General features: G+C 38.5%; 1 protein-coding gene across 3 annotated transcripts in view; it reads left to right on the plus strand.

The window, feature by feature from the left end:
- LOC147748685 (A.superbus venom factor 1-like) overlaps positions 1-17,894 on the plus strand; it is a 1,068,833-nt gene that overhangs the window by 1,009,567 nt on the left and 41,372 nt on the right. For all 3 annotated transcript variants that reach the window (XM_086963563.1, XM_086963565.1, XM_086963569.1), the window contains one exon: positions 968-1,051. In XM_086963563.1, coding sequence (XP_086819689.1) covers positions 968-1,051 — 84 coding nt within the window. The remainder of the gene's footprint in view (positions 1-967; positions 1,052-17,894) is intronic.

The following is a 17,894-nucleotide window of genomic DNA, read 5'->3' on the forward strand; positions in this document are numbered from 1 at the left end:
TGACTACATTTTCACTTAAAAATTCCAGTACACACACCTAAAATTATTTAAACAATTAACATAATTAATTAACATAATTAATTATCAATTAACTAATTGAAATTAATTAACTAATAAATATTAAACTATTTATATTAAATTAACACATTAATTAATCAATTATTTTAATATATTTAAATTACTTCCCACCCTTTTCCCCTATAAACCCACATCCCGCTACAGAACTATTAACACTAAATTCAACATAAAATACATTATTAACGAATAAAATGCTACAAAATATACTAAATTGACAAACAATACTCATTAAAAACACTAAATTACTTATAATTATTAAAAAATCTATATTTTTGTAAACTATGTTTTTGTAAACGATATTTATTACAACTACATTATTGTTATCGATATTACTTACCTGTCTGTTTATATTCTGGTCAAACTATATTTTTGCTATCGATATTTATTCTTGTAGATATTTCTGCGGCGATATTAATGTAACTCGATATTTTCCCGTCGATATTCCCGCTCTACACCTTCTCAAACATCTCAGAAGAAAATGGGATTAGGCATTGCCTGACGAAGCAAGGTCAAACCATTTCAAAACATATTCAATTAACTTAGTAAAATTCAAAATGGAGGCAAAGGGGTTAGTATGCTGTCAAACTTGGTTCCTGAAGAAAACTTAGGTAATGTTAATGAATGTTTGAGAAAACCTGGTGTGAACTTTAAAGTTTCTCTATAAATATAAGAACTGAAAAAGAAAGGTTAATTACATACAGTTTAAGCTGAAGAGATCTGAAGCAATTAGAGCATATTTCCAAATGTATCTACAACCAGAAGCACAGCTCATATCATATTTTTTGTCCCACCATATTCATGAATCTTTTGCCCAGCTGTGCTCCTTGGCTGGTCCAGGGTTTCTGTCAAGACCTAGATCAGTAATGATTGTTCTCTTTTTTTTTTACAGTGTTCAAGACCAGTCTCATCAGATCCGAGAAGTCAGAGAGCTATGACAACTATGAGATGAAAATTACAAAAGTCATAAAAGCAGGTAATTAAAAATCACACTTCTCTCAAAAAGGGGAAACAAGTGGCCTAATGGTTGTATCCCCGAAACTGATAAGCACTCACTCTGGTTGTTTGCTCTCTCCGTTTTTTTTATTTTTTATTTAGCATTATTATCGTTCTGTTAGCTTGCTGCACAACATGAAACAACAGACATTTAATTACAAACACCTGTCGTTTATTCTGTTTTAGTGCCTGTGAAATATTATCGGAGGTCGAAGCTAAAGACTTTCGTCATAGTACAATACCGTGATAATGTCTGCATTTGTCTCATGCTCACTCAGATAGGTGATGGGACTCTGACAAAGAGAAAAATTACTCATCTGCTATCTTGTGTTGAAACAGAGTTCAGGCAAGTGACTGTCTGCAAAGCACATGTTTATTCTTCCTTTCAACATAAATAAAGCAAGAAATGCGATTAGGTATGCAACAACCTAATTAGACAGCAATTTTACACTGCTACCTTATGGCTATAGGCTACTGCAGAGTTCCACATTGTGTTGTGGTATCAATTAAAGAATGTTAATTCCACAGCTATCCGAAAAATGGTCTTAATCATTAGCCCCTCTATACTATGGCTTTACAGGGAAGTGGACAAGTTGTTTTGGAATTTAATGATGGAGAACTGGGATTTCAAGTAAACAACTTTTCTTTCTCCACCATGTGCAATACCTTTAGTACAGAACTTGCCTTGATTTCACTTCCCAATGAGCTACCACTTCTGGCAGACCAGGGTAGTTTTTCTGTACTGTTTGTGCTGGATTTATCCACAGAATTTCAGTTGTCTCCCATCTGTCTGTTGTTTGCATACATCAGAGTGGAGTTTGTGGTAAAACTGTGGTTTGAAGCACATCACATTTGTCTAATAGGACTTAAACTGTGCAGTTTGTCCCTTTTCCATCTAATTGTAAACTTGTCTGTCAGGGTGTTCTGTAGGGCTCATCTCTCAGACCTACACTTTTTAACTTATATGCTCACCCTTTGGCTATGCTTATTTACTCCTTTGACATGACATTTTTGAGAAATGCTGATAAGAAGCAGGTCTTCATATCCTTGAATGACCCGGTACATGATATTCCTTCTTTTAATGATTGCATGTTGGTGGTCATAGATTGCATGAGTGCTAACTCTCTTAAATTAAATACAAATAAAAAAGTTGTCCTAGTGATTTCTGGATAAAGTTTCCTTCTGTACTGCTGCGGGGCGTAAGGCACTCTCAATTGAGCACACCTGCTGCCAAAGCATCCTGAGTTGGCAATCTTGGTTTCTTGTTTGATAAAGATCTTTCTCCGGTTGAGCCTTGCCTCAAATTGTCTTCTAAGCAAAATCTTACCTTTTTCTACTGTAAGATCTTGAATATTGATAAGAAAGCAGCAGAAGCAGGGTTGAGTTGAATAGGAGCTCAGGTTTATTGGAGTATAAGGAGACACATCCAGATCTCATCCAAGCTCAAAGTAATAACCACCTCAGCTTGAAAGCATACATTCTAGTCACTGTGGTAACCAAATGGAATACATGATGTCATACAGTCTAGATGAGCAAGTGAAGTATGCTACACATCTTCCCCCCATAAAAAGAAAAGATAAAAACAGGAGCAAAAGAAGAAGGCAACGTCAATTATAAAACAAGAGATAAACAACAAAAATTTCATTAAGATACATAGTCTTTTAAATGAGAAGGTTTCTTAATAGACCTGGAAGAGTGTCGAAGCACACTAGGAACCTCAAGGTTGGTGTCAAGCCGGGAATCGTCCACATCCGTCCTAAGATCAAGAGCAGGAGGTTGACAATTTCCAGATAAAACACAAATTCTATTTAAGTTCCATATTCTGTGATCTAAGGTTCTTACAGCATTTTTAAAGACTTTTATCACTTTTATTGGTTCAGAGAATTTGATTTTCTTCCCAGGAAGCTTAACAACTACCATGTCACCAACTTTTACAGGCGTTGCTTTAACAGCATGTCTGGAATCAAAGTAGAGCTTCCTGTTAGAAGAGTTCGAAATCTCTTTCTCACGCCAATTGAGCGCATTATTTAAACCATTATCTTTAGAACAATTAGTAATTTCATCACTCAAATCCCTCACCCATGTTGGTTCTAACAAAGTACAAGGAGACCTTCCTCTAAAGAGGACAAAAGGTGATTTACCAGTGGAGGAGTGAGGGGTGAATCTGTAATTCTCTACTTTTTTAAGAACTTGTTCTTTCCAATTGAGACCTGCCCCTTTAGCCCAAGAGATGGTTTCTTTGAGCACTTTATTGAATCTCTCCACCATTCCATTGGTTTCTGGGTGATAAAGGGCACATTTCTTATGATTTTTCCCACACCTAAGTAAGAAAGACTCCATTTCCCTGGAAACCAATTGAACCCCATTATCGGTGAGGATGGATTGTGGAAAGCCTTCCCTTGCAAACAGGGTCTCTAAGAATCTTATAACACAGCTAGTCTCAATATTGGAAGTGAAATGTATCTCAGGCCATCTAGAAAATAAATCCATTAAAACAAAAATGAAAACCTGCTGCCCATCAGTGTAAATAGGACCAAGGATATCAAATGAGACCTCTTTCCACGGTCCACGAGGGAGATCCCTAATGATCATAGGTTGTACTCTAACAACTTTGGATTTATCACTTAGATTACAAATCACACAATCTCTAATAACACGCTCAATGTGCAAATCCATGCCAGGCCACCAGTAGGATGAGCGAACTCTTTCTTTAGTTTTGGTCATACCAGAGTGTGACTCATGCGCCAGATCAATGATGTTCTTACGTAGTTCAGACGGAGGAACCAACCTAGTCCCACGAACCAAGAGATCATTACAAACAGCTAATTCATCCTTTACCCCCCAGAATTTCTCACACTCAGCAGAACCCTGTTTCTTAGAATGCCAACCCTTCTCCAAGAGAGACATCACAACAGAGAGAACAGGATCAGAAGATAATTTAGAGCGCCATTCAGATTCATCAATGACCTCAACAGATAGAGGACAAACCTGATATTTATCCTCTTCATAGTCATCTTCTAAGGGTACGTCCTGTGAAACATCAACCAGCCTTGACAAGGTGTCAGCAATACAATTCTGAACACCCAGTATATATTTTATTGTGAAATCAAATTCTTGAAGTGCAATAACCCATCTAGTTATTCTGCTGGATACTAAATCAATCCCCTTTTTGGCAAAAATCTCACTCAAAGGCTTATGATCAGTTTTGATTATGAACTTGCTTCCCCACAAGAATTTCTTAAATTTTTGGACAGACCAAAACACAGCCAGAGCCTCCCGTTCAATAACGGAATAACGAGTCTCAGGGTCCTTAAGACCACGTGAGGCAAACATAATGGTCTCTAAGAATCCGTCATTCTCTTGTTGGAGGACAGCACCAAGTCCCTTGAGACTGGCGTCTGTAGTGAGAATGGAAGTCTTTTGAGGATCAAAGCTTCTAAGATTAGGAGCCTTTTCAAGCCCCTTTTTTAACGTCTGAAATTCAGACTCACAAGTATCATTCCAAATGAATTCAGAACCCTTTTTTAACAGGCTCCTTAAACCTACACACTGACCAGCAAAACCTTTAACAAACTTGTTATAATACTCTATCATACCAAAGAATTTCATCAACTCTTCTCTGGAAGAAGGGGGAGGCATCTTAACAATAGTATCTACCAAGTTCGCCTTAGGTGCAATACCATCTTTTGAAATTGTGTGACCTAAATAATGAATTGAAGAGACACCAAAATGACACGTGTCAATTTTGATAGTAAGGTTGGCCCTTTCAAGTTTATTAAGCACATCAAACAAGATAGATTCATGTTCAACATCATTTTTACCAAATACGAGAATGTCATCCTGGTACACACACACCTTTTCACAACCCTTAAGTACCTTCTCCATGATGCGCTGAAAAACAGACGCCGCTGAAACAAGACCAAAGGGCATTCTGATGAATCTAAATGTCCCAAAGGGAGTAATAAAAGATGTCAGATTTCTTGAAGATTCCTCAAGCTCAATCTGGTGGTAAGCGGAGGCCAAATCCAATGTGCTGAATATTTTTGCATTACCCACTTTAGTTAAAAGGTCTGAGATGTTAGGGAGAGGATATCTATCGCTGATCACACACTTATTTAACTGCCTCAAATCAATGCATAGACGCAAAGAACCATTGGGTTTGCCAGCGGCCACTACGGGCGCAATCCAATCCGTTCCTGTGACCTCCTCAATGATCCCTCCCAACTTTAGTTTGTCCAATTCGCTTATCATCTCATCCCTGAGGGAAATAGGAACAGGTCTAGGTTTGCAAGCATAGGGTTGAGAACCAGGTCTCAGAGGAATTTCAAGTTTGAAATCTTTGAGACATCCTAGTTCATCCCTAAATACCTTAGGAAATTGCCTTTTAATGCGTGACAACAGTTCAGCATTGGAATCAACTTGGACAGAGCTAACAAGTTCTTTAAGTATTATGGGGTTAGGAGAACTTGGGTCAAGCATTATGCGGAGATCACCTTGATGAAACCAACTGATGATACTATCACCCTTCTGTGAAACATAGATCTTTCCAACAGTATAACGATCTTTGTACTCGATTCGACCTGTGAAGCATCCCAAAAGAGGAATGAGTTTACCTCCATATGCTAATGGGCGAATGTCAGCTCTAGATAGTTGAGTCTTGTTGGACAGCTTACCCAAATAAAAATTTCTAGAAATAATTGTTATTTTTGCACCAGAGTCAAAAAGAACATCTGTTGGCTCACCTTCAATTTCAATAGTGTCAATAGGACAGTTGCTAAGATCAGATGTGGTAGTGACTTGGACAATAACCTGGCCACACACAAAATCTTCTTCTAAACATTCATCATCAACAAATTTCACAGAGGTGGGAGTTTTACTTTTGCACAAACTTGAAAAATGTCCTTTTTTCTTACATTTTGAACAAATGGCATTAAATTCTGGACATTTCGTGTCATTAGCGTAATGACCAACTTTGTCACACCTGAAACACTTAGGTACAAAGGGTTTCTTTTTAACTTTTGAAGGATTGAGTGACCCTGAAGATTTTTGTGAATCAGCTACCGTTTTTTTAACAACATGCACTACAATTTGTTTGTCTTTATTCAAGGTATCTACGCATTTTAGAGAATGTTCAACTCTTTTAGCAAGTTGTAGCACCTCATCTAAAGATGGTTCATCCTTTAACCACAATTCATCTCGAACTTTTTCAATGTTACATCACACCATGAATTGGTCTCTAATTCTTTCGTCAATGGAAGTAGCAAACTTACAGGAGGAAGCTAATTTCCTTAATTGTGTGACATAGCCCTCAACAGTTTCACCTTCGTTCTGTAACCTTTTAGCAAATTGGTATCTTTCTAAAATCGTACTAACCTTGGGTAAATAGCGATTGTCTAATTTTTTCATGCAAATTTCAAATTCATTCAGATTTCTTTCTTCTTCAGGAGTAAGATCTGCTAAATGGTCAAAAATTCCCCGCGCAGGTTCGAATCCTGCCGACTACGCCAATGTAAGATCTTGAATATTGATAAGAAAGCAGCAGAAGCAGGGTTGAGTTGAATAGGAGCTCAGGTTTATTGGAGTATAAGGAGACACATCCAGATCTCATCCAAGCTCAAAGTAATAACCACCTCAGCTTGAAAGCATACATTCTAGTCACTGTGGTAACCAAATGGAATACATGATGTCATACAGTCTAGATGAGCAAGTGAAGGATGCTACATCTACCTAATCTTGTCATGCCTTTAGCAGTCCAAGCCACAATTCTTGTTGGCTGGATTACTTCCACTGCCTATTTTGTGCATCTCCTGCATCCATTTTGAATCATCTCCAGCATATTCAAAATGAATCCACTTGCCTTGCTCTTCAGAGTTATTGCAGTTTTTCTGCATTCTCATTGTGGAGAGCACTAGACTAGCTAGTGGTTTCTATAATGACTATCTTCAAAGCAAGGTATAATGTTTTTAGAGCTTATCCTTGTTTTGGTCGCATCTACTTGCAGAAACAAATCCATCATTTGGATAGTGCTAGAAAGTTAAGATCTTTGGAAGCACATCTACTGGAGTATGTAGGTCCTACTTAAGTGTCAGATTTTTCATGGTTATTGTGGCCAGGATCTGGAATTTTCGATAGCACCACTTACAATGCATCAGCAACCTGTGGCCTTTCTGGAAAGCATTAAAATCTCTGCTATTTTCCAATTCGTTGCTTGACTGTTGTTCCTATTATTCTTAGTATTAGCTCCAGGACACCTTTTTTGTAACAGTGGTCCCATGCATAGGAAAATATAAGAACAAAGTAAATATAGACACAATGGAAACTATATTCAGTTATGACTTGTCCAGCCGGACAGAGGTCCAATTTTTACTATAAAAAGAATTCACTCAAAGATACCTTCAACAATTCTTCGAAGTAGGGCACAAGCCTGTACCCATACGTATACAAATAGGCATGGTGAAGGATTTAGTCAAGAGACAGAACAAGGTTTTTAGGCAGAAGCTACATATTTCTGTAAGTTAGACAATAACAGAAATTCAATTTAACACCATTACGAGCATAACACATGAGGTACACATTCATAGTATATGGTGTTTAGAAAAGTCGACGGCATTTCGTCCGGCTGGACAAGTCATAACTGAATATAGTTTCCATTGTGTCTATATTTACATTTGTTCTTATATTTCCTATGCATGGGACCACTGTTGTTCTATAAAATATGTTCCCCGAGGTCCTGTGCTGACTCGTATGGGTGCCCTTGTTGTTTTATATGAGACCTTTTTTGTAACGGCGTGCTCCACATTATATGTGGTCGGCATGATTATTTAGACATATAGAATAGAAAAGGCATCTCCTGATCAAAAATTCTCAAAGGGAAAACTATGCAACCCATTGTCTATGAACCTGACCTTCCTGAATGCCTATGCAGTATCATCCCATCAAGTGGGGATGACAAAGGTGTGGACAGTCTTCATGTGGCTGCTTCACAATTTTTGTTGCTAAAACATTTCTCATGAATCCAGCAATAGCTGCTTTACTTATTGTGAAATGGGCACTAGTCCAATCGGAAAGTGGTTTGATGTCTTTAGGTTATGTTGTATTACTGCACGGTATACATCTGGTTGCAAATGGCTTATGCAGACTGCTTCAGTGTAGTACAAAGTTAAATGTTCATGTCTAGTGTGAAAATATCTGCCAGCTGGAGTAGAAGATTTAGGGAAGAAGGAACTCCTTTTGATACTAATTTAACTTTCGGTCACCCGGGAGAGCCAATCCTTGTATACCAATATTCAATAGGTTTCCATTTATGGCACCTAATTGGGTTATCTATGGGGATTTCAATGCCCAGCTATGTGTGAGAGCCTATTCATCAAACGATCCATCCAGCAGGCAAGCATCATTAACTACCACTGTCTACCACAACAACAGAGCCTTTGAACTTGGGAAATATGTCTCAGAATTTGATCTGGTCAATGTTCATGAAACATTGAATCTGACACATCCGTTTATTCCTATTTAGTTTGTCAAGGGTGTGCTCTTCAAAAGTTGATCATATATTTTTATTTGACATTTTAGACATGCACTATGGAGCTCATAGCCCTCTGATAACAGTTTTTGTTTCTCCATCTCTTAAGAAACACAGCTCCCTAAGTCATCTCATAGTTTGATGCCTACAAATGACAACTTAGGTCTTGTCTGGAAACTACTGATCCTTAATAACTTTGTGATTTCCCTGATCCAGGTTAACCACATCCTTTTGACACTTTTGTTTCAGACCAGAAGGGGAACTTAGAAGTTCTGGTTGCCTTTGTTGTAATGTGTGTTGTTGGTAGAAGTCTCTTAATGAAACCTTAGAAATCATCCTTCCTTGAGATGATTCAATACAGCTTACTCCATTGCTAATAGACATTTGAGAAGTTCTTTGGATGAGAAACCTAACCAACAGCTTAGTAGATTTCATTTTTGCCCACTACAGACTTGCTGTATGCACTACGCCCAAAGAAATTAATGAACTTTGCCAACAACTGATTATATCCACCAAATGTAAAAACACAAAAGTATTTTTGGATACTGTCAATTTATTCAAATAGTCAAAATCCTGTGACCAGTATCAACTCCCACATACCCACAGATGAGTGGGTAGAATTTTTTTCTAAAATATATTGATTATCTCCTAATAGTCGCTGGAGCAGGAATCCTACAAACGGCATTACTCCCTCTTTTAAGTTCAAGGTAGAACTCCAAGAAGTAACCACATCATTGCAGGACTGTTTAATGCAGCTTTTAGTCAAATGGTGTCCCAGTAAATCTGTACAAATGTAACATTAGCTTATGGGCACCCTTGTTGACAAACACTTTTAACAACTTAGGTGATATGAATTTGGCCAGTATTTTGTTCAATTTAGTTATCCTCCCCATTTTCAAATATGGAAATCAGGCAGACCCACAATCTTATCGACCCATTTCTTAAATCAACTCCTCTGTCAAAGTTTTAGGCAGAGTAATCTTTATTCAAATTAATCTTTGGGCATAGGAGAAGGATATTTTGAATACTTACCAGTACAGGTTCAGAGAGGGCCTAGGTGCCATTTAGCAGTGTCTGAATCTCCATCTAATTATTTGCAAATGCACCATTGCCAGACACAACCCATTGTACCTGCCCTTCATGGATCTCTTGTATGCATTCGATCGGGTCAATAGACTGAAACAATGGCCACTAATTTTGAAGATGGGACTGGATCCGGCTTTTGATCCACTTTCTTGCAACCCTGCATAGTGATCTAACAGCTAGGGTCAGGTTTGGGCCAGCGGGGTTCAATAATATTGCATTTTGATCCCTTTACTGTTCTTCTTATTGATTATTAATTTGAAGATTGCTCTACCCGTGCCATGGTGCCCTGTCATGATGCACCTGCCATTACCTCTATAGTCATCCCCACACTATTATATGCAGATGTTGCAGTCTTGCTGGCTGTGCCCCGAAAATGTAGGCTTAATTGTGAACGTATTCAACACTTTTATGTCCAATCTTGACTTTGAAGTTAACTACATTAAATCTCAGGCAATTGCAAGTGGGGGAAAAAAACGTAATATGCGTGCCATCTCTACCAGTAAAAATACGTTAACTAGGGTAAAAAGGTTCCCTTATTTTGGCATTACTTGTTATGCTAGCCAAATTAGGAACATTAACATTTCCATAAGGAGGCAAAGGTTAACACAGTAAGTTTAATTTGATTATTTCTTTAGGTGTAAAACTGATGAAGCCCTTTTTTAATATCTACAATTCCCAATGTCTCTGCATTACCACATATAATGATGGGAAATGGGGCTAAACTAAGGCTATATCATTACAACTGGGGAAAACCACTTTTGCAGACAATTACTTTTCACCCCCTCCCCAAGCAACTCTAATACGTGCAGTGTTGGGCTGTATTTATTTTAGCTTGAGGATTTAATCAGGCTGCCCCCTCTAATGTTATGAATCTCTATTTGGATCAATGAGGATGCCACTTGCAATCAATGTCAGTAATGAATTTGCAATGATACTGCCATAACATACAATGGTTGTCCTACATCAAGCAGTCTTGTATAGATATAGTCTGAAAGGATTATTTTTAAAATCCTACCTCCATACCCAAGGAGGTCATACTCTAGGTCAAGAAAACATTATTTGGCATGGGATGAGGAAAGCAAGAGCATGTTGAACAAACAAAGTTTTGGACTAGAACAATACACCACCTGTTGGGTTTCCATCGGGGCAATATGCTTGTGATAGCATTGATACTTGTCCATGTAATGATGTTTCAAAACAAACATCACTGCACTTTTATTTTTTTGTAAATTCTATCTATTGTATATTAGAAGGTTTTTATTTTAAAACATTGACACTTTAGAAGGTGTGGTCTGTACTGCTGTAGGATCGTTCCTCAGTTGCCCTGTGAGATTCTGCAATTCCATGTGCGATTAATTTATGGAACTAAGAGCTTTTTACTTAATTTACTTTTTGTATTTTATTGTATTATTGTCATACTTTTATGATTATTACGTAATAATTGAATAAAGTTATTTTGATTGGTTGATTTACCAAATCAAAGATGTAAAGGAGATTGGGAACACTTTGAACCTGCGAGAAAGACCTTTTCCAGGTGTCTACAACTGTTATAACATCCTGCATCAGAGTTAGCTAATTATTGTTTTTTATTTGGTTAAAGAAAAGACTACTTTCATATGTAGAGGGAGCACAAGTCGCAACTTTGTAGTTATAGTAAATATGGTGTTTCCATAGGAAATGCCTTTTTTGGTTTGATAATAACTTGGACACCGTTTGACAAATCTTTAGAAAACATTTTTTTTAAAGTGCTTTTTTTGCATAAATTCTTTAGGGGACATTTAGGGGGTGATCCTTCAATCGGGGCCAAGAAAATGGGGGAGGGGGGGGGGGTCAAAACAAAAAATCCCCATGCATTTTCCATAGACTTTTTTGAAAGGGCTACAATAAAAACAGCTGCATGGAATTGCTCCAAATTTGTCAGAAAGCTTGATCTTGGTCAAGAAAGTGTGCTTTTTGTGATTTGGTGTAACTACGTTCAGTCGTTTTTGAGAAATTAAGCTTTGAAAGTATTTGTATATCTTGACAGTTGGGTTTGTGAGTGTCCTGCAGATGCACAAATTCAATAATGCAGCCACCTGATTGGTTGAGGGGACTTTTTCCCCATTAGGCTGTAACATGAAGAGAAATGTTGCGGTTGCCATTTCAGGACACGGGCATGTCCTGAATATTAAAAAAAATTAGTTATAAGGGGGAAGGGTAGGGGTACCCTTTCCTCCTGGACCATGTGGGGGGTCCCAGATATAAAAAAACACTCATTTTCTTTTTGTGATCCGCTGGTGTCCCACGGGAGCCAGTGAGGCCCTCAGGACTTCTGCAATAGCCCTGCAGGTGTTTCTCTTGCAGACCCCTCGATGGATTAAAACAACATATTTAAAAAAGGATGTGCTTGGTGGAAGGTAGGCAGGTTGTGCAGGTAACCTCATGCCATGCAGAAGTCTGTGTGTGGCGGCCAGGGAGTTGGCTGCCGGGGAGGGGGGGTTGGCTGCAAACCCAACGGCCAGCCCCATGACAAGCACAGCTAAAGGCCATGCTTGGCAGGGGTTTGGCTGTAAGTGGGGCTGACTGCAGGCCAGGGCCTGCAGTCAACCCAATGCAGCACACAGCCTTTGGCTGAGTGCAGCAGGGGTTTGGCTTCCTGTAGTAGTTTGGCCATGCATGGTTGGATTCCCTCTTCCCAAGACTTAAAGTTGTAATTTGTGCCCTGCCCAAAACTTAGTATAACTTGTGCATATTAAGCATGGGCGGAAAATTCGTTACGCTCGCGGATTTTGCGGATTTTCGGTAAATTCGCAATCCGCGAACGCTTGCGAATTTACCGAAAATCCGCAAATTCGCACGCAGCGGATTTTTTTTCTTTGTGGTGTAAGTTCGCAATTGCGAACATGTAGGTGCGGCGGGCAGCAACAATCTCGCACTTGCGAAATTACAAAAATTGCAATTGTGTACAAGAAATCTACTAGCAAGCAGCATAGACCTTCTGAAAATGATGATTTTTATCAGAATAACTCCTCAGGTTGACATTTGCCTGCACTTTTTTGGATTTGAGGCCTTTTGATTTTCTTTGGATAACTTTTGGATTAGAAATCAACTTTCTCATATAAGCTTGGTGGGGCATTACAGTTGCTGTAATGCTGTTCTGCAGAAAAACGAGTTTTGCAAAAGTGAAAGCAGGTTCAAAAGTTCAAACTCATCATTAGTAACCGTTCCCTCTAGTGCTTCCTGACAAGGGCCCCTCCAGAGTTCAGTTGCTAGTTGCAACAATTGTATGACCCTGCTCTGACCCTCACAGCAGGCTCATAGAATAGCTACAAGTAGGCCACAAAGGTCCTGGAAAAAAAATTGCACTGCAACAGAAAGCAAATTACAGATAAGGAAGCAGGTGCCAGACTGGAATTTTAAAACAGTGACACATTAATAAATCAACCCCAAATTAATTCATGTCAGTTGAAGCAGGCAGGTGTGCTTGCTTTTTAATCTACACTGATGATGAACCAGAGGGTGGCATTGATGTACCAGAGGGTGGCATGGGTGAAACAGAGGGTGGCAGGGGTGAAACAGAGGGTGCTGGGAACCTGTGATGATGAACCAGACATAGAAACAACATAATCGTGACCGTTGCGAGCCGACATGTAAGTTCGCAATTGCGAACTGTTACAAAACCCTCGCGAACTGTCAGAAATCCTTGCGAACTGGCAGAAATCCTTGCAAACACAAAAAAAAAATCCGCAAATTCGCGAGAATTCGCGGATTTTGCGGATTGCGAGTTCGCAAATTCGTAAAATTCGCGAACCCCAGATTCGCAAAATTCGCCCATGCTTAGTGCACATCCGTACAGTATCCAATTGTCCAAGTGGGCCAGCAGACCTGGAAGTAGAATTATTAGTATTAGATTGAGTATTGTGTTGAATTTGTGCATTATTATTGATTGAGCATTTGTAAGTATGTTAGAAATTGAGGCAATGCAAAGTCATTTTTGAAAACATATAACACATTTTCATAGCATCGAATAGCCTGATTTAAATAGTTGAAGAAGTGCTAAATATTAAAAATCTTTCTTTCCTCCTGTGTCACAACTTACGCTATGATGATTAATAAGAGTAGGTTCACTATGATGTATTAATCAACCATTGGTACCTTCTACTAAAAAATAACCAGTGTTGATATCTATGTCTTTGAAGAAAACATAAAGCACTATTGCTTTCTAACAGTCAGCACAGTCTTTACGGTTGCTGGGCGATTATATTCGTTTTGGACTGTCTTTATAACTAACTTTGTGTTACAAACCAATCACATAATGCTTTACTTCTTCATTTTATTTCTTATCTAGTTTTCTGTTTTTTGCACTGTCATATGGCCACAAATGTGTGTCAAATGCCTTTCTAATACTTGTTGAATATCACTGATGCAAACTCGTTTCTTTTCTTACCTCAATGTTGTTTTTGGTAGCATTGGGCTACATTAGTAGCTCAAATTGTATTTAAGCCAATTACTGTCCGCCTTTCAAAAATAAGGTATTGGTATGATGTGGTTTTCTATATTGCCAATCATCTAACTCTTTATACATTTGCTTGTATTCATCTTTGTTCCTTATTCTAGTGTGCCAGTGTATGGGCAAGATGGTTAGGGTTTGTTTTACTGGCACAGTTTCATTTTATGGGCCAGACAATATGCTATAATGTTGGTTTTGAAAATTATTTAGGGTTGAAAGGAATTGAACTAACATGGATTGGTGAACGAGGTTTCAAATGGAACCACTAACTCCCTCTATTTTCTTCTGCTAGTAAATGTGACCATCCTGACTTTATGTTTATCCACTGTGGTGGCAATGATACACAACCTTTAACTGGAGTTAGATTGTAAATTGAGATGAAGAGGAGATTTTCCATCTTAATGACCATGTCTCCAAACACACATTTTGTGATCTCAAAAGTAGAAGTGCTCCACTGAAAATGCTACTAAGTTTGAAAAGACTCAAAGGCATGTGAACTAGACAGTGTCAGCATTATTTTGTGATCATAACATGTCTTCAGTTTTTCTTCTAAATTTAAAGTATGGCAATGCAGATCTGTATCATCCTGATGGTGTACATTCTTCATCCCATGGAATCCATATTTTCATTCCAAACCTAAAGACTTGGCTTGACCAACATATGTAAATATATTGACCTAAAAGAAGGTGCTTTTAAGAGCCACCAATATAATGTCAAATGGTATTTTGTCATGTAAAAGCTTTTTTATTTTAATAATTACTGCATACTTTCTAAACACTTCTGAGAGAGTTCCACAGTACTCTGTAAGCTTATTTAAAACTATATAAAGCAATAAAGGAACTTTTCCCTAACTCTAGAGTTTCCTAAATTGCCTTGTTTCTTCCTAAACATTACAAAAAAAAAGTAGTAAGCTATACTTCATGTAAAAACACAGAAGAAAGGCAACATGTAGGCTTAACAATATGGCTGCTTTTTCATTTTGCAAGGGGTTTGATTATCCAATAATATTGTGTTTCATCACCACCATGTACTGCAGTATGCCAAGAAGGTACCACAGTATGTAGTGGCTCAATATTTCAATAAGATTTTGTTCCTTATTACTAAAAAATCCCCTCAACAAATTCAGATCAAATAACAAAAAGGACCCTTTCCACACCATAATCTATATTCCTACCAAATTTCATAAAAATCCTTCCAGCCATTTTGCCGCTATGTCTGTTGAAAAGGTCTATGAAGAAATGCACTGGTGGAAAAACATGTTTTTGGAGCCCAGCTTTTTTCTTTTTACCCCTTAATTAATCACCACAAAACTGTACATCATCATCCAATTTAAGAAAAAGGAATATGGTTGCAAAGTTTCATGGAGATTCATCAAATGGTGCCAATGTGATTACCAATCAAAAATCTGAGGAACTCTTATTTCTCTGGATCCTGACTATGAGACTGACTACTGTCAATCTGTAGTTGATAGATAGATAGATACTGAGAAATCAAGGACACACATGCACACATAGATATATATTAATAAAAAAAAATCATTGGCAAAGCTAATAAGTCTCAGCAATGTGACAGCAATTGTATTTTTCAATGTCAATGTGTATCAGCATTGCATCACCAGATGGTAAGTATTCCCAGGGCAGATGCAGCACCAAGCTGATGCACCGTTACTCCTTTCTGTAACCACAGGATTAAAAACAGTGTTGGTACCACCCCATTAGGCTTTCACAGCTCGCATGCCTGGACACCCGGCATTCCGCCAGAGCTCGTAGCAAAAGCGGCACTGCTGTACCCACGCCGCTGTGCCTTTGGAGGATGCCATGCTGCTGTGGATACGACATCACCAGAATGAGATGTACGCATACTGCACACTGCCATGTTAGAAGCTGCACAGACAGAGTTTTATTCAGGGGGCAGCCATATGTGAGAAGCAACACAATGGGAGAACAAGAGCAAACAATAATAATACATGCTTACATTTTAGAACAAGCAGCGAAGTGGGAGGGGGTTGGGGCATGGAATAGTCACCCTGTAAAAACAACGTCTGGCATTTGATTACAGTCTTGAATGCCATTTGGGAAAAGCATCACCAAAACAATGGGAGAACACGAGCAAGCAATAATAACAAAAAGCATCACCAAATGCGATGGGAGAACACGAGTTAGCAATAATAATACATGCTTGCATTTTACAACAAAAAGCGAAGTGAGAAGTGGGAGGGGGTTGGGGCATGGAACAGGCACCCTGTGAAAACAGCGTCTGACATTTAATCTCAGCCTTTGAATATTCAGCAAATGTGATGAGATAAGAACATGAATTATAGCCCTGTTTACAACGGCACACAGAGCAAACGAGTACTCTTAAACAAAGGAACAAGAAGTTACTAAAATGGTTATTAAATGGAAGCAGTGGATTGATAGTGGTAATTGGTCCATGCACTAGGGGAGGACTAAACACAGGAAGAGGCTTGACGCAAGCATGCTATGCACAAATAGGGAGAAAGAATAGAAGCATAATGATGGAGGCAGCAATGGGTAGCCTATGGGCAGGCTGAAGCTCACAAAGTATATATAACATGTCCCTTTTGAGACAGTGCATGAGCTGTCTCGAATTGAGTCCTAACAAAGGTTAAAGTGATACTTTAGGTGAACATTTCAGATAAAACCCAACATTTTAAACTTATAAAACCCACTGAAATTCACTAGTTATAGGTACCTTAAGTAATGATAACTTGCACTTTTGCCATGCATAGTGATGTCGTCTAAGATGTCATTGCAGTTGTCATTAGTGATGTTATCAAGGATGTCATAGAACATGTCATGCCTGTTGTAGTATGTGCGGCCATAAGCAGAGCATGGCAAGGGTACAAGTTATGGTTACCTGAGTTATCTATAACTGGTGAATTTCAGTGTTATTTTGAGTTTCACATGTTAAATTTTAACTGAGATTTTCACCTGACTATAACGTCACTTTAACCTCTACATTTTCAGTGAATTTCCTGAAGTGTCTGTTAAGTTAAAGTAAGATAATATTTCCATACCTAACTATAATGTCACTTTACACTCTCTTTTGTTCAGTGAATTTCTAGAGGTTTTTAACATAAAGTAAAATGTAATTACCATACTTAACTTTGCCAAACCGTGCCCTGTGTGGGGTTGGCTGCAGAGCCAGGCCTTCTACACAAATGCTATAGGAAGCTAATTCTGATGGCTGTAGGCAGCCAGGGGTTGGCTCAGGCCTTCCGCCCTTGGGCAGCTAATAGCCCTGCAACCTCAATGGATATCAACTTTGAAATTCACTGAAATAATCAAAGGTTAAAGTGTGGTTATATGTAGGACTTCTAATAATCAAAAAGGTTTCTGATGGAGAGTGTTACCTTCAGATTCCTCACCTTTTGAATATCCCAAGCGCCAGTCTGAAATTTTTTTCTGGAGCCATAAAGCATCCCCTCGGCATGCAGCCATCCGCTCCCTTTTTGCTGCACCATTGTCGAGATACCTTGCTCTTCTACTCTCTACTCAGTAAATGTGTCATTATTAGATGATTTCTCTTTTACTTTTCAACTTAGGTTCACTCTTTTCAGCTGTCACTGCCAAAAAGGTCTGGTTCCAAGCCCTGTTAAGACTTCATGACTTAGATGTTCATCCCTGACCCTTTTAAAATCTGCTTCTAGTAGCTAAGGGGCATATTACCAACAAGTAGCGATATTTATCGCTAAATAGGCTTAGC

The sequence above is a fragment of the Lissotriton vulgaris genome, chromosome 1_1, assembly GCF_964263255.1.
Source record: "Lissotriton vulgaris chromosome 1_1, aLisVul1.2, whole genome shotgun sequence".
NCBI classification, from domain to species: Eukaryota; Metazoa; Chordata; class Amphibia; order Caudata; family Salamandridae; genus Lissotriton; species Lissotriton vulgaris.